Below are 22,061 nucleotides of genomic sequence, written 5' to 3'. Positions count from 1 at the left end.
ACATAGAAGCCTGGCCTAGATGGCACATATTTGTTATTATCTTTCATCTCACGTTCCCCACTAGGAACCAGTACAGGTACATTGATCAACGACATCGCATGAGAGCGTTTCCTATATCAGTGTTTTATCCTTGCATTCCAGGGCCCAGTTGTCTTTTTCCTCCCCCGCCCTATTCAGCTCGCTTTTAGCCTATCATTCCGGTTTGCATCTACCTATACGGGCTTGTCCTGTCTGTTTCCCACACTGTCGTTCTAGAAAAGTGTGTCAGTCTTCTTGTACATTAAAGCAGAAGACAGTCCTGGCTTCTACTGATTTGTCATCTGCATCCCTGAAGTTCTCTTTTAGCGTGGGGAGGCAGTGAATTGGCGCTGTATAGCCTTTGATGGGTCTCTGTGCACGAGTCTCTTACGTCTATAAAACTGCTATCTGTTTATTATCGTATTTGGTTTTCATGCTACGTAGAGCTAAGGTGCACACTTGGATTTAGTGATGGTAGGGAAATTAGGAACACCTCCTAAGCGTATAGTCAAGCATGGGTAGAGAAAGACCCATGGAAATAATTGGCCGGCGGCGATGATAAGACTAGTAGCTCTTTAATCAACTTTATTCTTTGTCTACCTGCCAATGTGGAGTGGACGGACATGCAGGGGAAAGATGGCCCAAAAAAAGGTTTTTTTTAAAAACTGAAGCAAAGCAAGCCAGGGTCATGTTAGCATCAATTGCGATATCCTGATCCGAAAATTCAAGTCTTTATGAATTTAAAGGAAGATCATTTAGGTGCGGCTAAATATGCCAAAGAGTCATTCATGCCCATAATCTGGGTTTATTCACCCGGACCTCAAGTCTCTGAGCAAATAAGTGTAGATGCTCTGCTGCGCCAATATTCGGGGATCTGATCCTGGATGTTGGACATAGTCCTTCCGGACCAAAAGCCGTGGTCGATTCCCAATCACGCCCTGTGGGCTGGAGAAGTCGTAGCCGTTGATTTTGGGGGGTTTTAGAGACCAGAATGGCCCTTCGCCCTGTAGCATTTGAACAAGCCATCGAAAAGATGCGGAGTATGGGGTTCCACCGATCTCATCGGTGAGGACGTAGGAGGGTTCGCAGGTGAGCTCACATAGCTCGAGGGCGCCTTCAACCCAAAACGTACTTGAAATCGGTGTAACGAGGTTAGTGTTTATCTCAGTCATGGGTTTTGGGTGCTCCGCGGCCGATTGGTCCACCAAGGCGACGCGCTCTGTTGATTGCCATTTGCCAGTAAAGAAGGTCGACGACATGACGTGCGTGTCATGTTGGGCTGGGTCAGGACTTTCGAAATGATGCCTAGTGCCGAGTGAATGCACTGGATTAGGCGGAGTGAGGGTTATGTGCGTGAATTGGAAATGATAGGCCGTAGGAGCATCTTGTGGATATGCAGATTGCAGCTTGAAAATGAGGATTTTGCAGCAAAATGTTCACCTGTCTGGTGGTGAAGCTTTAGTGAGATATCATATATGCCCCGAAACGTTGGATGTCACAGTTTTTCCAAGCCAAGCGAAGATAGCGATGCAGGATAGGGCCATAGAATTGTAAGATTTGGGTGAGGTATCAAGTTAGATGATAGGGCTGAGTCGAGGATGTGCAGCAAATGAACATTTTGGCAGATGTGAATTTGTGTGTGCTGGTCAGAAAGATTGTGACACGAAATTGCCGATAATAATGAGTTGGAGGCCATGATAAGAGATCAACATGAAAAAGAAAGGCAGGAGATTTTCGTAAAAATGTTCGCAGAGAACAATTGGCCTTCAGTTCAGCTCTGTGAACAACTTCATTCTTTGCCCATTTGTGCACAGACCGACGCGTATTCCATTATGGAAAGTATTATGGGGATGTCTGGCTCCTTTGATTTATATCACTCTCGCAGTAATCCTTTATGGTAATACCAGGCGGTGATGCCTCGCGGTAGTCGTTGACTCGTGTAGTGTTGTGGTGATTCGTCGCGCCCGGGTCGCGCGGTTCGCATCTTCCAAGGTTGGAGAAAATCGAGCTGGAACTTCGCGATTCCCAAGGTCATGCGGAATTAATTATATTGATAAGCCTTCCATTTCCCCACGTACCTATATAAAGGTTAGAGAGCAGAGCGTCTTTAAGGGAATCTGGATGCAGGCCCCAAAAATGGGTATGCTCGGTCAGCCCATATATATATCAGCACATTATGATCCATTCGACCTGACACAAAACCTTGGAGATGACTGCTGGTGGACCGTACGTGGCCTTCCAATCATGTATGTATGAGGTCTCCCCTAGGTTAAGAAAGTCTATAATATTGCAAGTAATGCACATTGATCAAGGATTCCACGTACCGCGCACCGTACGAGCGATCATCGATGTAGCGTATGTAAATAGTAAGTACTAAAGAAGTTGAAGGAACCTAAAAATATTCATAGATTGCAATGCTAAATTTAAGATTCCAGCTTCAAAAAAAATGCTGGAAGAGCAGACCCATGAATGTTGATTTAATGTAAGGGCGCATTACGAGCATCAAGATTCAAGACCTCCGCAGGGACTACCGCTGGGCCTGATAACTACCGCCGTGGAGCACCGCGGAGGAACACCGTAAAGGATTACCGCGAGTGTCAGGAAATTCCAAGATTCATGCGCATGCGACCACTCAGAATTTATATGTCAACCGAGAAAAGACTTAATGGGAATTCGGGAGATCTCGAATCCTGCCCAGGTGATAAGGACCCCGCGGCAGCGTTCCAGTTATAGATGTATCCTGTGCGGGCATTTGTGGGTGCGACCAACCCGCAACTCTAGGGGCGGACCCGGTCAGTCGCGCCCGCGGTCGGGGGCCGACCCCCTACGATTCTTGTTCTACACTTCGCAAGACTGCTTATCATCGCTCTCCTGTCATCACGTGACACAGCAGAATACTTAAATTATCATATATTTCATGAGAGAAGCTTGTTTAAACGGATATAATAAACGATTTCCATATGATCTAGCGAGTTTAAAATAAAAATCAACTATAAACGATGAAGTAATTGCAGGCCAATTTTCGAACAGCGACTTTATTTAGGGATTTATCGTTATCTCTCGACGCTTATCAGTGATTAGCTAAAACAGGACAAACTACTTCGATATTTAAAACTTTCTATTGACTCTCCTACTTTAAATCCCCCTAAAATCTAGATTATGGATATATTAATATAATAACAGGCCCTTTCTATTTATCACAAAGTGATTAATAGATAAATATATCTAGAAGGATCAGAAGTTGCTTAGTCATAAAGATCATCCTTAGCCAATCAGAGATCATCAATCTCAGGACTATGGCGCAAAGCGGCAAACGGCAAGCTATAATCCGCTGTCACCCTCGCTAATGGCATTTCTTTCAGTGAAATCTGGTTATCTCATATGAGTAAATGTAGCCCGAATTTATATATGCTAGCTATTGATTTCCACGAAGGATAGGGGAAAGCGTAAACTGCACTTAAGCAAAGCCAAGGCGGGCGACAGTCCAAGGCTTTCACTTTCAGCGCGCGCTTTTAATAGGCCCTAATCCTTGTCTGAACCTTGCTGATTTCTACCCGTTTATCACACCGCTATTTTCAGCCATTGATATATGCGGACCGGAATACCTTTCTTTGAGCCCGAGACACTACTGCGAGATCCCGTCACATATTGACCCACTCAGTGCCCGAGTTCTTTGTTTGCTTGATGAGTGCCAGGGATCTCTCGAACGCCTCAAACTACAAAATAGATAGTTTACAAGGATAAAATCAGCTATTCATTAAGCGAGATATATAAATATGCTGACTAAGGTAGAGAAGCTCGGGCCACCCATGGGGCCCCTTTGATGCCGAATGTCTTCCATCTTCCTTAAGGCTCTCCGGGCTGCCTCTCCCTGCGCAACTCCGTTGACTTATTTCCCACATTTTCCCGCGCCTTGATCCACTCCCGCTACCTCATTCAGCTTCTTTGATGTTATTCCCACCACCCATATCAACTGGCAACCTCTCTTCGGATTTCTCTAAAATCTTTTCGCCTTTCAACTCCAGATTCATTTGTTGTTTATCTTAGTCTATCGCTTGGTTTTCCACCTCGATGTGTCTCTAAGAGACGCGCTCCTCGTCCTAAACGCCACTACCATCGCTTGCCCTCGTGTGTAGCCGATGGTAGTGATGCCGTTTGCCGCGACCGCCGAGAATGTCTTAAAGAAGGTGATGCATGGAGTCATTGACCTAACTGGCGATAGTGACGAGGATGATTCCGAGGTGAGTTTTCAGATGTTGACGCGTTATGGCGGTTATTCCTACGATATATAAATCACTCTTCATCTTCTTTCCCAAAGAGGTTAGCGCGCTATACATATGTATGACATATATAGCACCTTCCTCACATTCCTCTCTTGCAAATCGCATTCTTGGGGCTGATTTTGCCCCAAATTCCCCCTTGGCTTGCGTCTATTTGGAGACTCATTGGATATGTCCATTTCCGATACACGTCCTCGATCTTGCATCGGGGTGGCCTGACCTGCATATCATGCACCACTATAACATACCAATCAACACCGGGGTTGCGACCAAAAACACTAACTTCGGGTATTTACTACTCCAGACCAACTTTACAAACGGGAACAACGTAGCAATTGTGACTACGTTGACTCACAATCAACTGGGATCCTCTTCGTCCGGTCCTAACAAACGCAAGGCTCAGAACTCTGATATTCCGACCACGTCAATTGAAATTGATTTCGGTACAAATGGTGCAGCTTCAACGGCGGTGCAGCCAAAGGTGGAGCCCAGCCGGTCGCTCTCGAGAAAGTCAAGCCTGAGGCCGTCTCGGTCAAAGGAGCCAAGGGAACCAAATGGGAATGTGAGCGCGTCGCCTTCCTCGAGCCGGTCAAGCTTAAGACTGTCCAGGACAAAGGACACAACCACAAAGACTGATCGGCTATCCACTCCGAGCGCAGCAATTAGAGCAACGCCTCAGATTGTTATCCCGTCGTCCGCGAAACGGACAAAGCAACTGCTGGAGCTTCCCATCTCTGGTGAAGAACCCAAATTAAAGGGAGTGTCAGAGGAATACTTTCCTATTAGCCGAGTGGAGAAACAGAAGGCTTTGAAAAGAGCTTATCCCAAGCGTGACAAGGTCGACCGGAGCATAATTCCATTCTGCACCTCATCTGAGTCCGCTCCGTCAATCCCTCAGCCTGACCCGATAGCCTTCTTGCGGGCTAACCTCGATGAAAGGCTACGGCAAATTGACGGGCCAGCGGTCACATTTGACATCGACGATGAGAGACTTGCGATGCTTTCTACCACTTTTGGCTTTGTGAATGACTACCTTCTTCTTGACGGTGTGACGCGTGTCCCGGAAGGCTTCCATTATGGTTGTAATTGCTCCGGCTCTGGCCCCTGCGACCTCACAACCTGTGACTGTCTTTTTGAAGAGGAGGAATCGAATCAGAAGATTTCCACATATCACCCACTGGAGAACGGACAATTTGTGCTTAACCCCAGCTTTTTGGAGCGTCGTTCGAAAATCGCCGAGTGCTGTTCACTGTGCAGTTGTAAGGGCCTCGAAAGCGGCTGTTGGAATACGGTTGTTCAGCGTGGTCGTCAGGTCCGATTCGAAATCTTTGATACGGGACCTCGTGGTAATGGTACGTAGCCACTCTCTTGGTATGAAGAAGATCCCTCTGATTGTTTCGCTTCAGGTCTTCGCTCCCCAGACCCTATCATAGCCGGTCAATTCATCGACCGGTACCTCGGTGAAGTTCTCACGCAAGAAGCCGCGGATGCCCGCGAAGCCACTAATAACATGGGCCAATCTTACCTCTTTGTCCTCGACTGGAAGCAGGAAGATCAGGACGAGGATGACGACGAGGGTGACGAACATAAGCCCGATCAAAAATTTTACGTTGTTGATGGTCAAAAGTTCGGCTCACCCACCCGCTTCATTAATCACTCCTGCAACCCTAATTGCAAAATCATCCCCGTGTCCACTACAGAGCCGGGTGATGATAGCCTTTACCACCTCGCCTTTTTCGCCCTGTGCGATATTCCCCCGGGCACCGAGTTGACCTTTGACTACAATCCCTTCTGGGTTGATACAGATACAGATACAGATGAGGAGAAGGATAAGGATAAGGAAAAGGAAAAGGTCGACCCGAACGCCGTTACTTGCCTTTGTGGCGAGGACAACTGTCGTGGCCAGCTATGGCCTAACGCGCGTAAGCAAGGCCCGGGCGTTAAGTCTAGCCCTAATGCTAAGGCTAAGACGGCCAAAAAAAGCCACGGCAAGAATTCAAAGAAATAAGGGTGGCTAGCAGGCCTGCTTTTGCCCTAGAGATTCTTCGCCTTGTTGTTCTGGCTTATTCACATAGCGTTCATTTCTTGCATCTTGCATCTACAGGCGCAATTGATTTGCCAGCGAACCTTTATGATACCCCTGTCACAGTTTTAATGTTATCTATGGAGCATGGAAGTAATGAAAAACATTTTAGAATAACCCCTAGATTAGACATAAGTGGCTATACTTCTGTTTGATAACCACTAAAAACCAATACCTAGAGCAGAAAGAAGATAAAAAGGTCAAAATGGGTATTTCCTAACGCCGGCAACTATACATCCAAGTCACTTGCACGAAGATGAACAAAAAAAAAAAACAAAAACCAAAACAAAATCAAGCCCGGCCCTCCATAACCTCAAAAATGCCCCCCATAACAAAACGTGGCGAATGCTGCGGTCGCAAGATACTTCCACGCTTCTCCTCATTCGAAGAAGTCGAAGCACCACTTCCATTAGATGCCGCACGCGCGCCCATATTCACACCCATACCCGCATTCATATTCATAGCCATCATAGTCTCCCTCTCCATCTCAACAGGTCTAGGCTCCATAAGATCCAATCCCGCCCTTTCAATGGCATCCCCGTCGCATCTCGAGCGCTCCTCGCTAAGCGCCATATCAACGGCAGAAGGTCTCCGTCTCACAACCATAAGTGATGAGCGGCCGCGAAGGACGGCACAAGGTAGAATGCTAACCACGTGGTGCTCACATGTAGATGAATTCGAGTGGTGGTCCTGACTTTGCGAGGAGTGGTGTGGTTGGAATGAGAGGTTGAAGAGGTGGTGCGGTGATGTTAAGCTTCTGCTTGTTGTTCGGGACCGGTGGCGGAATGTTGAGGTTGGTGAGGAGGGTGGAGAAGTTGTTCGGGAGCTGGGTGGGCTTGAAGATTCGCTTGTTGGGCGGATTGTTTGAATTGGAGAGATTGGAGTTGGAAATTGGTTCATCTTGACTGATTTCCGTTTTTTATGTGGTTTGGTGGTTTTTGTTGTTCGTGTTTTAGGTTGGTGATGATGTATGTGGAATGCGAGGTGTATAAATCAATGTGGGTGAGTGGACATGTTATGGTGTTGTGGTGGGGGATGAGGGGTGTTAAAAATGAATTGAAGAGAAGAATTCGAGGATGAGGTTTGGTTTATGATCAAATATCAAGCTCATACTGCAAGGATGTCGCTGCAGGGAGTTTGAGACAAATGGATATCGGATGCGGTGGCCGCATCCGGATGAATGGGATTGTGCCTGGATTTACTGTTTTCATCAATCCTTATTGTGTCGATCTTCCGAGAACATCTATTTACTTAGTACATCGTCATGATTGTAAATCTTTATTTTCATTTTATCTCAATGTTCCAGCCTCATCCTAATTCCGGCTATACGTCGATCCAATAGTTCGTACTTTGGACCCACTTCAGCCACCCCATATTGAAAACGTTTATATCAATTAGATGTACACGCCACATTCTATTGAAGGGGAATAGGATAGGATCAATAAAGGAGAAAAAGACCCATAATATAAGGAAATGGCAGAATCTCACGCCGCTGCTATGCAAGATGCTTCCAAGAATGCCAGGACTGAGGGTATTGTACAGCAAAAATGGATGCAAAGTCAAAACAGGAAACTCCTCCGGTAATCACTCAAAAACCCAAAGAGAAAAAAGGAAAGAGAAGGTGGAAAGTAGAAGAATGTTCAGGTAATGAAACGAAGCAGATAGGCTCTACCATCTGTCGTTCGTACATCCGTACTCGTCTCTCGTGGAGACATCAACATCATGCATTAGGAGAGGGTGAACCCCTTTCGGTAGATTGGGTTGACCGATTGGAGCGCTCGCCTGGCCGGTCCTCACCAGATCGTCGTTGTGTAAAACTTCGCCGAATACTTTCGCCCCAGGCGGAGTTATCTAACGAGTTCATCACGTCCTGCACGCTCATGGCGCTATTTTGTCGGGAATGATCAGCGCCCGAAGCCGAGTCGCGGCGTTCACCAGAATCGAATGACGCCCGGTCGCCATACATATGGCGCGGCGTGCGTGACGGACTGATACTGGCCCAGTCCGTCGGGGTACTGGCACCCGATGATCGACCGGCCATAGTAGTGTCCAGCCGAGGGAGGTCATGCCGGTGGGCCGTGGGGCTGGATTCGGCGCGGCGATGCAAGGTAGAGGAAGGTGAGAGCATAGGCGCAAAGGCTCCTTCGAGGTCAGGCTGATGTTGCGGCGTCATCGTGCCGGGGGCTGGTTCATCGTGCTCTTCGGAATCGTCCACGGGGTCATCGACATAGATCTCGGGTACCGTAAATTGAGGTACGGCAGTCATGCGCGCGTTTTTCTTGCGGTCAATAGCCTTGCGGAATTGGCGGGACCAGTACAGAGTGTCAAAGAAACCAATCACTGTGTTGCGACGAACGGCTTCCTCCACGCGCTGGAGGCGTGCGCGGCGACGAAGGAATTCCTCTAGACGTAGACTCTTGCTATCGCTGATAACATTGTAATGGGCGAGAATCATCAGGCATTGGTGGAATGAGATACCACGATCCGGGTCTGCCGACACAAGAACTTCTTCGTAAAAGATATTGAGCCGCTGCCGCCGCTCTTGAATCGTATTGACCGGGATGCGGTTGAGAATGCGATTAAGCTCTGTCAGGTTCACCTCGTCCACAATATCTTCCGCACGGGGATGCATCATGGGATTCAAGGACTCTTGCGAGCGCGTATGCAGGGACGAATGGAAAGAGACAACAGAGTCCCGCGCGTTGGTTCGACATTGATCTAGAATGGCACCGACAGTAAATTCCCCGTCATAGATCCGCATGCTGAAAATTCCGGAAAGTTCCCCAAGTAACCGGGGGAACTGCTCTTTAGTGATGAAACCGGTTCCATCTGGATCGTAAGTCGCCCAGGCATGTTTGAAGCGGCGGATCTCTTCACGGCTCACCGCATATAGCCCGCTGCTGCGTTGGTAGACGTAAGAGAAACTTTCGAAGATAAGCGAGACAAACAGCGAGACAAAGATGTACATGCTGATAATGTTCCACGCAATGAACAGGGTTCGGGCCCAGCCGGGACTGCCGCAGTCATCATCAAGGAAGTCGGAATTATATGTACAGAAAGGGGGTTCCATGGTGGCAAAGTCTTCCATGACTTCATTCCATCCCTCTCCACAACTGGAGCGAAATAGCAGGATGAGGGACTTTGGAACGTCGCGGAAGTTGAGATTATGGGTCCCTTGGCTCCCAAATTTCGTGAGACCGAAGGCTTGGTTCATGGCGATACCGAATACTAGAAACAACACGAACCAGGTGGCAAGAAGATTGCCGATGACTGGAAGACTAGCTGCCGCAGTCTTGAACAGCTGATCCAGCTGGTTATTCCGCGGAATAAGAAGTAAAGCAATCGCGACAAGAAACAGCTTGTTCAACTCGAGAACCACTTGTGTCGAGTACGCGATATGCAAGATAGTCGTGATCCATGCTCCAGGTACAACTAGGAGGGCGTACAAGTCCCATGAACTTCGACTGAAGCGGTGCCACCCAAGGCCGATAAATCGGATTGCAACATTGGCCACGTAGACAAACATGAAAATGAAGAACAGGATGGCTAGATGAAATTAGCCAAGGCTTCATATCGGACGGACGTAGGGTTAGACTTACATCGAGCTAGTTCCCACATCTCGGGCTCCGGATAGAACTCCAGTACCAAAAGAACCAAGTGTATACAGAGCGTGAAAGTGACGAAATGTGCCCATCGACCGTGTTTCTTGACTGCAATTCGATAACACCATTGCTGCCACTGTGCACTCTTTTCATTAAGAGACCGTTTGGATGGCGAAATTTGCCGAAGAAGTTTTCGCAATTCCAACCAGGATCGTTGTTCAGCAGTTAAGAAGGCAACCCCAGTCTGTTCCGTGTAGTTGCGCATGAAGACAGACACAAACAGCGTCAAGACAAACACGGCTCCAAGCAAGTTGAAGACGACGAAGAAGAAGCCGTTGGCGGGAGCAACATTATCCTGTGGCTGTATACCAGGCCCGACAATGCTCATCACGCTCTCCTGGACATCGATCCAGCCTTCCTGTGAGACAATTTGAAAGAGGATGAAAAGGGAGTCCCCGAAGTTGTCAAAGTCGTAGTAGGTGTTGGTCACGGTTCGGGGACCAACAACATCCCAATTGTAGGGCGAGCTATAGTACTCATTGACACAGGAGGTCAGGTTGCCCGAGAAGTTGCCATCGTTGCAGGACATCAATTGTCCGTTGAACAAATTGACGGCATAAATGGCGAAGGGAATCAGGAAACTCAACGACACCGCCGCCGCGGCAATGATCTTCATGCCTCCTAGGATAATGACAGAGTGGAAAGTGTCCTTCGCGCTGTCGCTGACATTCAACAGACGCAGAGCTCTCAGTGCTTTGAAAGCACCAATAGGTCTGGAGATACTGAAATCTTGGTAAAGAGAGCTGCCGACGTTGACCCAAAGAGTGACCAGCACAATTCCATCGATGAAACCCCAAGAGCTGCGGAAGTATGCATTGGGTGTCCAGAAGAAGCCGTCAGCAATCACCTTGATGGTTGCCTCGATGGTGAAGATGACTGCGAATCCCATGTCGGTGTACACGAACCAGTTGCGGTCGGTACGGAAATATTGTCTTTGGTACAATGGAGTCGTGATGCAGGCAAGAACGACCATGGCCACGATAGCAGCATAGATGATAGCTGAGAACGTAAACCACACTGGCTTATATGGATCTACGCCTTCAACTCGTTGGTTACCGCGCCCAGGCCCAACGATCCGCTGACACAGCTTTCGGATTGGGTGGTGTGGTCCAAACATGTAAAGCGATTTGTTATACTTTGGATGTTTGATAAGATACTCTCGCTGTGCCCGTTTCCTCGCCTCGGCCGCCGACACCACTTCTCTGGCCATGGTCCTAGGGTCCAACTCTTCGTAAGCCCGTGAAAATTTGAGCTTGGAGTAGAATGGGTTTGGTTCTCGGCCCATGACGAGAGCGTTTGCCTTGGCCAAGGCCTGTGAAATGAAACCGGGATCAGTAGTCTCAGCAGCCGCACTGTCCGGAATCGCCTCCTCTCGGCGCCGGTTCTCTGCCTCCAGCTCCTCCTCTCCTTCTTCATCGAGGAATTCGCGGACAACGGCATCCTTCAACAGCATCTCCAAAGCAGCGGGTCCATGATCAAGCGGGTCCTTGTAGCGACCCGAATCACGGCCCAGGCGAAGGATCTTTGAAAGCGCAAGATTTCCTTGAGTAGCTTGCCCGATGTGCTTCTGTTCCAAAAACGCGCGAACCTGTTGAAGACGCTTTTCATCCTCTGACACATCAAAGCTCTCTTGAATGACCGCAATAAACATGTTCAGAATGATGAAGTTGGCCACAATGAACCACAAGATAATGAATGAGGCAGAAATCCAGGCGGTATTGAAGTGGGTTGTATATGTGGTGACATTATACAAGATGGTTGTCCAGTTTTCGCTTGACAATATCTGGTACATACCCAGAAATGAGTTGTAGATATCGGCAAACGTGATGCCGATGGAATTTCCCGCTGGGTCTTCGGAAGGGATCTGGCTGCGAAAGAGTTGGACTGCAAATATAGAAGCGAGGAAAGTCATCAAGAAAAGGAAAAATATCAGGTTGAGCAGACCAACAGTGTTTCGGAAGACAACCATGATAAGCTTCCTGGTGACGGGGATTGCCAACACAACTCGGTAGACCCGAAGGATTTGAAAGAGAGTGAGGACGGTATAAGGACGTCCCGAATTCTTGATGGGAGGTATCTGAATGACGCAAGTGACGATGACAAGGAGGAGGTCGAACCAATTTCGGCGTCTCCGATGGAATATACGCCAATCCGACGCGAACCGCGCGACAATTTCAAGGAGGAAGATGAGCGTGACTACCAACTCTGTATTCGAAATGAAGCGAGCTCGTTCATCTCCCATAGTCGAACTTGTCAATGCTTGAATGATAAGATCGTAGATTATGATGACCACCCAAAAGTATTCAGTTTTATCGTAAAATCGTTTAAGTGTGCTTACTTTTTGAGTCGTGGTATCATCGTTTTCAACGTTGTCGAGTTTTTGGACAGCAAAAGCACTGCGTTTGCTTTCCTCCCGAATGACTTGGAAAGAGTGGGTGATGACTGCAACGAGCAAGTTCACCAACCACAGACTCAGGATGACAAGACCGAAGGCAAAGAACAGCGCTGCTGCAAGATAATCGCTGTCGGTGGTGTAGTAAAGCAAATCGGTGAACGTGTTGGAGCTCATGATCACAAAAACCGCCTCTAATGACTGAAAGATGTTGTCGAAACTCAACGTTCCATTGTAAGGATTCGTGCCTTCAACGCAGAGGGAACCCATGGGACACATATAGCCCTTGGCGGTAGAACTGGCCAACCGATTCCCAGAGGCCTCAAGCCAAGGCATACGCTCCCCTGTTGTGCTATTGAGATACCCGCCACAAAATTGGATTGTGCCGTATGGATCATTCGAGGTGAAATTTGCTATGCCCTCGGGATCAACCCAGACACACGTTCTCCGAAGACTGGACTTGAAACTCTGTATGCCGACAATGGCGAACAAAAGCCAAAAGAATCCAATGAGGAATGCAACATGCACAAGCAGAGGCGCAGCCCGTTTAAGACTTCGAAGAATTACAGAAGTACCATTGGTGAGGAGAAGGAGACGCAGAATCCGAAGACAACTCAGCATGCGAAAGATATAAAGCTGGTGGGCTGCTTCTAGGCCCTGTAGTGAAAGGAAAAAGGAGATCCAGTAAGAGACGACTGCCACAAAGTCCAGTCGATTGAAAGAGTGACGAAGGAACGCCCGGTGGGCGAGTAGAATGCGGCGTTTTTGAAGAGGATCATCATAGGTTTCAGCATCCAGTGCATTCATCCCAGTGAACGTCCGCAAAATTGAGGCTTGAGGTTCGGGTTGTAAGAATGAGACTTTTTTCTTGGTCATCTGCCGATGGGGAGTAATCAGATTCTTGCCCTTCTCTGCTATCGCTTTCCTAATTCCGAGGTTTCGATTTAGCGTGCTATACTCCCTCGGGTTGAATATGAAACCAGAGACCAGTATCTTCGCGCCAATCTCAAGGGTATAGATGATGAAAATGACAAAGAAGACATAATCTAACGGGGTGTTGCCCCATCGCACCGCTACAGGTCGGTTGAACACCGATCGTGAGGACTCCACGATCAGCAAGATAGTCTGAACCAGAATGAATACCAGAATGAAAGGTTCCATGTATGAATGAACAAGGATATCGCAAAGCCAGAGTCGAAGGGGGTTGTTTGGTCCGAAGATGCCCAGTGACCTGCCTCGAAAAGGATTATTTCGGTGTTTCCACATCGTGCTTGTAACCCGGCTCTCCCTCGGCGGTAGTCCAGGGGTGGTATCATGGGCGAAATCCGGCATCGCAGGTAAGACTGGAGGCCCTTCCAGCCGTGAGTTTTTATTGGACTCTTCTCGTTCGATTGACTGTTGCACGACTTCCGGCTCATTGCTCAAGTTGACCACTCGTTGTGACATCGATTTCACCATTGAACTGGCACGCTGCAGCGCCCCGCCGGAAGCTGATGGGGATAGAGAACGAGACCGGGCACTACTGCCTCGACGTCGGCCCAATCCGTCCTCCACGTGGGGGAGGTCATCGCCCAAACGCGACCCATCACCGGAGTACATGGAGTGGCCGCCAGCATCGCTGCTTAACCGACCTTCTGATGCAGGGGCGCCACTAATCGGCTGGAGAAATCGGGGATCGGTCAAGCGTGCAGTGTCATCTTCGGCATCGTCTCGGGGCGCGTAATCGTCGGGCTCGTGGGAATGATAATTGTCCAAGGGCACGTTATCAAGATCGGAGGCATCATCGTTAAATCCATGCCTAGCTGAAGGGTCTGATAATGATAGTCGCGGCGCGTCAAATGTAATGCCGAACGACATGGCCTGTGCGAGGGCACCTAGATCGTTCTCCTCGTCCGCGTGCGATTCTTCGAATGGATCCTTGCTTGCATTTCCCAGGTCGACCGGCGACTCCTCTGCAACACTCTGGTATTGCTTGCGCGACCCTCTTCCCATTAATGATCGTCGTGAAAAGACACCACCCCCCACACTATTGGTGCGGCCTCTGCTATGGCCCTCTGCGGGGACATTGATCTCAGATCGGGACAGATCCTGAAGCGGGATCTGGTTGGAGCTATCATTCTCGCCAGGGCTTCGACTATTCGACGCCATCGTCAGGCAAGGGTATGTATTAACGAACTGTAGACATCGCAGGCTGTACGTGGCCAAACCGCGATAGGTTGGGAGGGGAAGTCGTCAGGGGACTCGAGGGTTACGCGTAGTGGGTAAGAAGGAAAGTATCAATAGACAAGAGTTCTGCTCATACCAGCTGCTCGGCTCGGAACATTGCAAGAGCCAAGAGTTGAAATGGGGCCAAGCCGGTGGTTTAGCAGCTGAACAAGTGTTTAGACCAAAAAAGTTGCCGGTCGCAAACCCACTAAACGGGAACAGCGCCAAAACACTTTATGGTGATTGGCTGATTTGCAGATTACAACGTTTCCGTGGCTGAGGAATCGGCGTGCACCGCCCGATTTGTCTCATAGTTCACGTTACAGATGTTGACTAGTTTAGCCTGGACAAAGTCAATGAATTTATATCACATAGCTTAAATAGATAGCTAGACGACCTACATAACCACACATCAAACCAAAGACCTGCATTTCAGGAGTTTCTTCATAATTAACATGACGTCTCCGGAGTCCTCCGGGAAATTACGCCTTTCCCCCTTACGGCTCGCGCTATCTTAGTTGATTACGAGGCCTTAGTCAAGAATTAGAGAGAAAAACGTTGCCTGGTGGGGTTACCCTGCTACCAAAAATAGTATATGGTTTCGAACATTTTCCTGCATAAATGAGATGTGTAAGAGCATATTCATATCAATCCGTCTCCATCTGCGATTCATCCTTCTTGACATGTTGCCGAACGCCATCTAGAAACGCCTCCACTGCATCACCCCCACCCAGAGGTACACCGCCTCGACGCATGAACCCTCCATTGGCCACTGGAATCTGCAGGGCTTCGCTGATACTAGGCAGTCCACCATCGCGAAGAGCCACAGTAAGACTAGCTAAGCTTTGCGTAAACTGGGGGGATCGGAGCACCTTGCGGAGGATGTCTTTTTTCTGAGTGAGGTCGAGAGAAAGAAGAGCCGCCTGGGCCAACTCGGGGTCCGTGTCCGCTTCCGAGGCCTCCGCATTGCCCTGGGCCAGCAGAAGCAGTGCGGGCGGCAAGAAGCTTAGAAGGTGATCGGCAGTAGATTCATCCGCGGTCTCAATGTATGGCAGGGTGGTGGGAGGTGGCAATAGGTCCTGGAGAGTTGTAGAAGGTCGTTCGGGGTCCTGGGATTGAGACTGACGTTGACCACCCAGAGATCGCAAGAAGTCCTGGACAACCAAAGATGGATCGGACTCATCATTTGCTCTAAAAAAAAAGAAGAAAAACATAACATGTCAGACTTTCATAAGCTCTAATTGTGACGGGCAGAGATATGTACCTACGCTCGTCCACCATCGGCACCACCCTCACGCGACTCCTGGCCCTCCTCGCGGATATCCCCTCCAGTCGCATCTGCACCAGCTCCACCACTGCCTGCACCGTGGTGGGTCGCATCATGGTCTGTTCCCTCCACATCTTCCATGGTCTCATCATCATCCCCGCCAGATGGCCGTTGGGGTAGATTGGCAATCTCATGTTCCACGTCCACGTCTTCACCCTGCAAAAGAACATCGACAATCTCTCCAAGCTTCAGATCGCGGGGACTGAACCAGCTCGCGTCACCACTCTCGTGCTGGGACTGAGACTGCAGCCAGAATAGATACCGCTGGGAGCTGGACGAGAACTTCAAGACAAACACCCGGCCGTTTGTAACATCCTTTCTGTATGGGGTAAAGCTTCCATCTGTAGGGATCATCACTAGGTCCACATCAGGCTCGTCAATGGGCGAGCTACGGGGCCGCCAGCAGAAGTGCACCAGGTCATCTTCGGAGTAGAGGTAGATATAGCCCGGGGTGGGCTTGGGTTTCACAGTAGCAGGGGTTGTGGAGCTCTAAGGTTCATTTGTTAGCTTTAATCTAGCAGAGTTAAGCACTTGACCCATAGCTGAAGGTCTAATTGATGAAGGCTGGAGCACGTACATCCAAGTCGCAGATACCTGCTTTGAAGGTGATGATGGGAGCTATCGACATAATGGAAGAGTGTCGCTATGCAAACCAGCAATTGTGAAAGATCGGTCTGTTAGATGAACTCCACGCCAGGTGGATGAAAGGTGGTCTTTGGAAGGAAGAGTGAAGGTCTAGGGAAGCTTCAGGATACGTCAGTTCGTGTTTGTGGTTGAGCAGCTGACTTGCACCGAGTGGGCGTCCGGGCTGCCGTTGTGACCGCCTTGGTGATGAGGCAATAAGGCACTACTTGTTATCGGCCCTTATCAACCCGATCAGGAAATCGCATCATGATCTCCGTGGTGATGCTCTATAGTCCTGAAGATCAATCGATCCGAGTGATCTCATAGGCATGAAAGGATATAGCACTCTAAGGCCTTTTTATTTTAATTCTTCATAGGTGCATCATTGCCGGCTGCCAGCTTAGAATGTACAGTGCACCTGCTTACCATCTTTCGAGGTTCGGGGTTTAGCAAAATACCGTAAATGCCCGAAGAGACCCCGTTTCCTCGCAAAGTGTACATATATGACGCACCAGTCTGCCATAATCATATGCAATTACTGAGAATATTCACAACGATTTTCATTTCCTATAGCACTATACTACGCCACCATCCATGGCTCTCAAAATCCTAATTTGCGGTGGAGGCTGTGCTGGTCCAGCACTAGCCTTCTGGCTCGCCCGCAGTGGTCACCAAGTGGTTGTGGTGGAGCGCTATCCTGTCTTAAGAGCTACAGGTGCTCAAATCGATCTACGAGGGCAAGGCATTGAAGTCGCCAAACGAATGGGTCTCATAGACGCCATACGCAGCAAGCTTGTCGATGAAGATGGGGTGGCCTTTGTAGATTCTGATGGGAAGATCCACGCAACCATTATGGCCAACAAGACCGGAAAAGGCGCACAGTCTCTGACATCAGAGTATGAGATCATGCGCGGCGACCTCGTCCGCATCTTACACGATGCTACAAAAGACAACGTGAAATACATTTTCGGCCAAATGGTTGAACATTTCGAACAAGATGAGAAAGAAGTGATCGCCCATTTCTCCGACGGGTCATCTGATACATTTGATATCCTTGTCGGTGCGGATGGACAAGGATCTCGCATTCGCAAAGCGATCCTGTCTCCGGATTCAGATCCTTACCTCAGATTGGGTGTTCACATGGCCTACTGGTTCATTCCACGTGCTGAGGGAGACAACAATATCCGCAAGACCTATAGCTGCTCGGGTGGTCGAATGATCATGCGCCGAACGCATAATCCGACAGAGAGCCAAGTCTACTTTACACTCCGAGACTCTACTCCAAATATCTCGAGTATTCACAGAGCTTCGATAGAACGCCAGAAAGAGTTTTGGACTCAGCGATATCACGGTTCTGGATGGCAAACTGATCGATTTCTGGAAGGCATGAAGACTACCCAAAACTGGTATTGTCAGGAGGTCGTTCAAATTCGAACCAACACATGGTCCAAGGGCCGTGTGGTGCTGCTTGGGGATGCCGCTCACTGCCCTTCGCCGTTTAGTGGCATGGGAACCAGTGTATCTCTCGTCGGTGCTTACATTTTGGCGGGCGAGATCTGTCGGAGCCCGAAGAATCTTTCGCAGGCATTCTCTGAGTATGACAAGACTTTGCGGCCATTCGTGGACGAGATCCAGAAGATGAACCCTCGTCTTCTGAGATATGCTTTGCCTGAATCGGATTATGGAGTTGCAATTATACGTTGGATTGTGTGGTTGATCTGTTTACTTCATATCCCCCAGCTGGTTGCAAGGTATTCCAGTGAGAACCGGGGTGGATGGCTTGTTCCAAATTATCCAGAGCTTCAGCGAAACGAAGCAATGAGATAGGTCAATTTTGTGATTAAGATGTGTACAATAGTATGACCGGTGTTAAAGAAGTAGATTGACATTGAAATGGGCATGTTTGATAATCAACCCTTCACAATTTCCTTATGGCATAGCAACAATAAGTAGTGGATCTCTCATATCGTTGAATGAGATGTTAGGGCAGTGTTGGCCCCACTTAAACCTTGGAAGCCGAGACCCGCTCCAATGAGTCACGTGTACCTGAAGGATGACTCATCGTGTTCCCCCATGCTACTCGGCTAACCCTGCATCACGTGAGGTAGGGCTTGCGCTTCCCACAAACCCTCATACCAGACTCCACTTGCAAGTCCGCACATCAACCTCCAACACCAACCACCAACCCGACAACCACCTACACCGTCCCAGCAGCCACGATGTCGGACGCTACTGTTGGCCAGACGAAGCAGTTTGGAAAGGGTCAGCGGACTGTGCCGCACCCGGCCCTCCAGGCTCAGAAGTGGTACCCCGTGGACGATGAGTCGAAGCCCAAGAAGGTCCGTATACCACAAATCAACCGAAGCAATCGAAAGCAACAACGCGGAGGACATGAGCAAGGGATTGGTTGCTGGGATGAATGCGATAAAGGCGCCCGAGACGTTCGAATCGTCTACACGACAAACCGACACATTTGTTGATGCAACCGGGTAGAATCCCGCCACAAGTGTGAAGTCTCTTTGAGACTTCCTTCCCAGGCGTATCGCATATCGCATTCATTCCGGCACACCAACTCGAACCATCCAGGCGCAATTCATTCGATTGCACGACATTTTTCAAGGTTCAATATTCTGACATGTTATGCACATAGGTTCGCAAGACTCTGCGTCCCGCCAAGGTCCGCGAGTCCCTCCAGCCCGGTACCGTCCTGATTCTCCTCGCTGGTCGCTTCCGCGGCAAGCGTGTCATCCTGCTCAAGCACCTCGAGCAGGGTGTTCTCCTCGTCACCGGCCCCTTCAAGATCAACGGTGTTCCCCTCCGCCGTGTCAACGCCCGCTACGTTATCGCCACCTCCAAGCGCGTTGACGTCTCCGCTGTTGACCAGAAGATCATCGAGAAGGTCTCCGCTTCCGGCTACTTCACCAAGGAGAAGGCTGCTGAGAAGAAGACCGAGGAGGCTTTCTTCAAGCAGGGCGAGAAGGCCCAGGTGCGTACCCATTATTATGATCCAGACCTGAGATTGATCATAGACTAACGTGAATTCCGCTCTACAGAAGAAGGTTGTCGCCAGTGCCCGTGCCACCGACCAGAAGGCTATCGACCAGTCCATCCTTGCCGGTATCAAGAAGGAGGACTTCCTCGGCAGCTACCTTGCCACCACCTTCAGCCTGCGCAACGGTGACAAGCCCCACGAGATGAAGTGGTAAAAAAGTGCGATGCGGCGGCCGCGGGTTCGGTAGATAGTTGAGGAGGACTCATCTTTCAACGAGGGGCGGCTCGATTGCAAATCGGCGCCCTTTTGCGTCACGGAGGGAGCGGTTATGATTCATGTAACTCCAAGTGGAATCCGTTTTATACATGCTTTCGCTGGTTTCTAGGATTCTGCGTTTAATTCGGATATCCGGCTGTTGTTTGCCTCGTTTCAACCATTTTCCCCCTCTCGGCGCGGCCGATTCAGCATGACCTCCTTTCTCTTCTCTCTTCGGGGAATGGAGGGAAAGAGCCGTGGTGTGAAGAAAGACTTCAAACAAAAAAAGATTAAAAAATACCTCGCTCCAGCAGCCCCGCTGGATTCTCTTTCATGTTCAGTATGACATACATCTCCAATTCCCAGGTACAGACGGCAATCCAAAAATTGGGTCATTTTATTTTTATTGGATACATGTAAACATGGGCACTGTAAACACTATCTTGACGTAGATTAAATCAGCCACAGAGCAGATCGATATTGAAAGTGGACATTGAGGCTCTATTGTGCGATGACGACGTAATTGATCAATATCCGGGGGTGACCAAAATATATATCTCCGCAAACTGCAACTAACCGAACTATACGAACTATATACCGAGACAATCCCAACATATGCACTAAACACTCACCTGAGTATGACATATATCCATATACAAATCAGTCCACAGGTCACCGGGCATCAGACTCCTGGGCATTGAATATTTCAATCGTTTTGAGACAACTTAGATAGATCCAACCAATCCTTTCGGGTTTCAAATTCTCTGTGGCACTGGAACTGATAACCTTTCCATATCCAAAGTCGAACCCAAAAAAGGCCCAAATGCTTTAGTCTAGTTCATCTAGCTCCGAGGCCGTGTATGCCTCCTCAATGTGCCTTCCCTAATCTTCCTCTTAGAAGCTTCCATGGCTTTTCGAACCTGTTTCTCAACCTCGAGCTCATCCAATTCTGCCATGGCATCATCCTCAATAGAGTCTCCAATGCTTGTTCCAAAGACCCAATCCAAAATACCCCAAGGACCAAAATTGCCCTCGCCATCCTCAAGCAGATGCTCATCAGTCCGACGTGCCATACCCCCCAAGAAAAAGCTTGTTGGCATAACAGTGTATCCAGAATACGCAAACGTCTCCTCAAGAGACACAGTGGACAGGAAGAGCACGTAGGTGAGCATATGGAGACGAAGAAGCAAGGCTGGCAAATACGTAGGAAGGAAGCGAACAAGGAGGTAAACCAGCGGGTGGTCGTAGTGCGCAGTGAGTGGGAACGGTGTCCTCAGACTGTGGTACCATGACTGATGGGCCCGAGTCATGTATCTCGTGAAGACTGATTTCGAATTGTGCAAGACATAACGGTGAACATAGTAAGTCAAAACCTGATGAGCCCGAAAAATTGTCAGTAAGTTGTTTTGTCGTAGAAGAATTTCGCAAAAAAGAATGCTTACCTCGCGAATCAGTAAGCCAAGTATGAGGCCCTTGCCCATCTCCCACGGCATGGGGAGCCTCATAGACACCTTCACCGCACTGCGGATGGCAAGACCCTGGACCAGCAAGGTCTCGACCGCAGCTTGGAGGACGGTCCCAAGAAGCACATTGAAAAGCGACCAGGCTGCAACCTTGAATTCTCGCGTGCGAACCTTGCCCTTCTTCCTGCCGCTGGGTAGACCGGCCTCACCCTGCGCCTTCACGAGCACGGCTGCAGACGGGGTGAGGATGTCGAACAAGAAAAAAAGAATGGAAGGTAGCACGAAGAATAGTACGCGCACTGCTGCTGAGCTGACCAGCTCGACACGCAGTGGAGAGTGCGACAGCACTAGGGTCGACCATGTCATATAGAAGAAAATGAAGTTGAGACTGGTCGCGTAGGAGGTCATGGTGGGGACGAGGAGGAGGGATATAACGGGAAGTGAGAATAAGGCGCCCATTGTGTTTATATTATGGCAGCAATAGCTCTTAGATGTCCGGGCAAAATTTGTGGTTGTAGCTGATTTGGGTGCCAATCGAATCTCACGAAGCGGAGGGGGATTGCTGCAACCCTCAAGAGACTGACGGATTTAAGACATAAACTAGACTGAAAGGATATTTCAGAAACACATTTCGAGTCAAAGACCTTTATAAAGTCGAGATTCTTTGTAGCTCGTTGGTGGGGAAGTTGTTAGAAAGAAAGAAACTGGGGTGGCAGGGGACTGAGATCTGCACTACGTCACCGCCGCCCGCATACCACGT

The 22,061-nt window shown here is 49.1% G+C and overlaps 8 protein-coding genes across 8 annotated transcripts; 3 read left to right on the top strand and 5 right to left on the bottom strand.

Annotated features, from left to right (window-relative positions):
• Window positions 1-827: 827 nt before the first annotated feature.
• Window positions 828-1,277, bottom strand: N7503_006411 (uncharacterized protein; the record flags this gene model as incomplete). The annotated part of the gene is made up of 1 exon (XM_057065958.1): window positions 828-1,277. One exon carries the CDS (start codon window positions 1,275-1,277, stop codon window positions 828-830), a length of 450 nt encoding a protein of 149 aa, XP_056921427.1.
• Window positions 1,278-4,527: 3,250 nt separating this feature from the next.
• On the top strand, window positions 4,528-6,306 carry clrD (uncharacterized protein; the record flags this gene model as incomplete). Its single annotated transcript, XM_057065957.1, has 2 exons — window positions 4,528-5,650; window positions 5,705-6,306. 2 exons carry the CDS (start codon window positions 4,528-4,530, stop codon window positions 6,304-6,306), a joined length of 1,725 nt encoding a protein of 574 aa, XP_056921426.1.
• A 366-nt stretch (window positions 6,307-6,672) lies between these two features.
• Window positions 6,673-7,281, bottom strand: N7503_006409 (uncharacterized protein; the record flags this gene model as incomplete). The annotated part of the gene is made up of 1 exon (XM_057065956.1): window positions 6,673-7,281. The coding sequence occupies one exon, from the start codon at window positions 7,279-7,281 to the stop codon at window positions 6,673-6,675; it is 609 nt and encodes a 202-aa protein (XP_056921425.1).
• An 820-nt stretch (window positions 7,282-8,101) lies between these two features.
• On the bottom strand, window positions 8,102-14,583 carry cch1 (calcium channel protein CCH1; the record flags this gene model as incomplete). The annotated part of the gene is made up of 2 exons (XM_057065955.1): window positions 8,102-9,927; window positions 9,981-14,583. 2 exons carry the CDS (start codon window positions 14,581-14,583, stop codon window positions 8,102-8,104), a joined length of 6,429 nt encoding a protein of 2,142 aa, XP_056921424.1.
• A 617-nt stretch (window positions 14,584-15,200) lies between these two features.
• Window positions 15,201-16,733, bottom strand: N7503_006407 (uncharacterized protein). Its single transcript, XM_057065954.1, has 3 exons — window positions 16,545-16,733; window positions 15,909-16,456; window positions 15,201-15,831 (listed from the first exon to the last, which is right to left on the bottom strand). The coding sequence occupies exons 1-3, from the start codon at window positions 16,593-16,595 to the stop codon at window positions 15,288-15,290; spliced, it is 1,143 nt and encodes a 380-aa protein (XP_056921423.1). The 5' UTR covers window positions 16,596-16,733; the 3' UTR covers window positions 15,201-15,287.
• A 452-nt stretch (window positions 16,734-17,185) lies between these two features.
• Window positions 17,186-18,418, top strand: N7503_006406 (uncharacterized protein; the record flags this gene model as incomplete). The annotated part of the gene is made up of 1 exon (XM_057065953.1): window positions 17,186-18,418. One exon carries the CDS (start codon window positions 17,186-17,188, stop codon window positions 18,416-18,418), a length of 1,233 nt encoding a protein of 410 aa, XP_056921422.1.
• Window positions 18,419-18,810: 392 nt separating this feature from the next.
• N7503_006405 (60S ribosomal protein eL6) lies at window positions 18,811-19,797 on the top strand (the record flags this gene model as incomplete). The annotated part of the gene is made up of 3 exons (XM_057065952.1): window positions 18,811-18,930; window positions 19,242-19,577; window positions 19,645-19,797. 3 exons carry the CDS (start codon window positions 18,811-18,813, stop codon window positions 19,795-19,797), a joined length of 609 nt encoding a protein of 202 aa, XP_056921421.1.
• Window positions 19,798-20,680: 883 nt separating this feature from the next.
• On the bottom strand, window positions 20,681-21,709 carry N7503_006404 (sterol desaturase family protein; the record flags this gene model as incomplete). Its single annotated transcript, XM_057065951.1, has 2 exons — window positions 20,681-21,211; window positions 21,281-21,709. The coding sequence occupies 2 exons, from the start codon at window positions 21,707-21,709 to the stop codon at window positions 20,681-20,683; spliced, it is 960 nt and encodes a 319-aa protein (XP_056921420.1).
• Window positions 21,710-22,061: the final 352 nt, after the last annotated feature.

Source organism: Penicillium pulvis (assembly GCF_028828015.1).
Source record: "Penicillium pulvis strain IBT 33274 chromosome Unknown contig_3_segment0_segment0, whole genome shotgun sequence".
Taxonomy (NCBI): domain Eukaryota; kingdom Fungi; phylum Ascomycota; class Eurotiomycetes; order Eurotiales; family Aspergillaceae; genus Penicillium; species Penicillium pulvis.
Note: the sequence above shows the minus strand (reverse complement) of the source record. Positions and strands in the feature narration are given on the sequence as shown.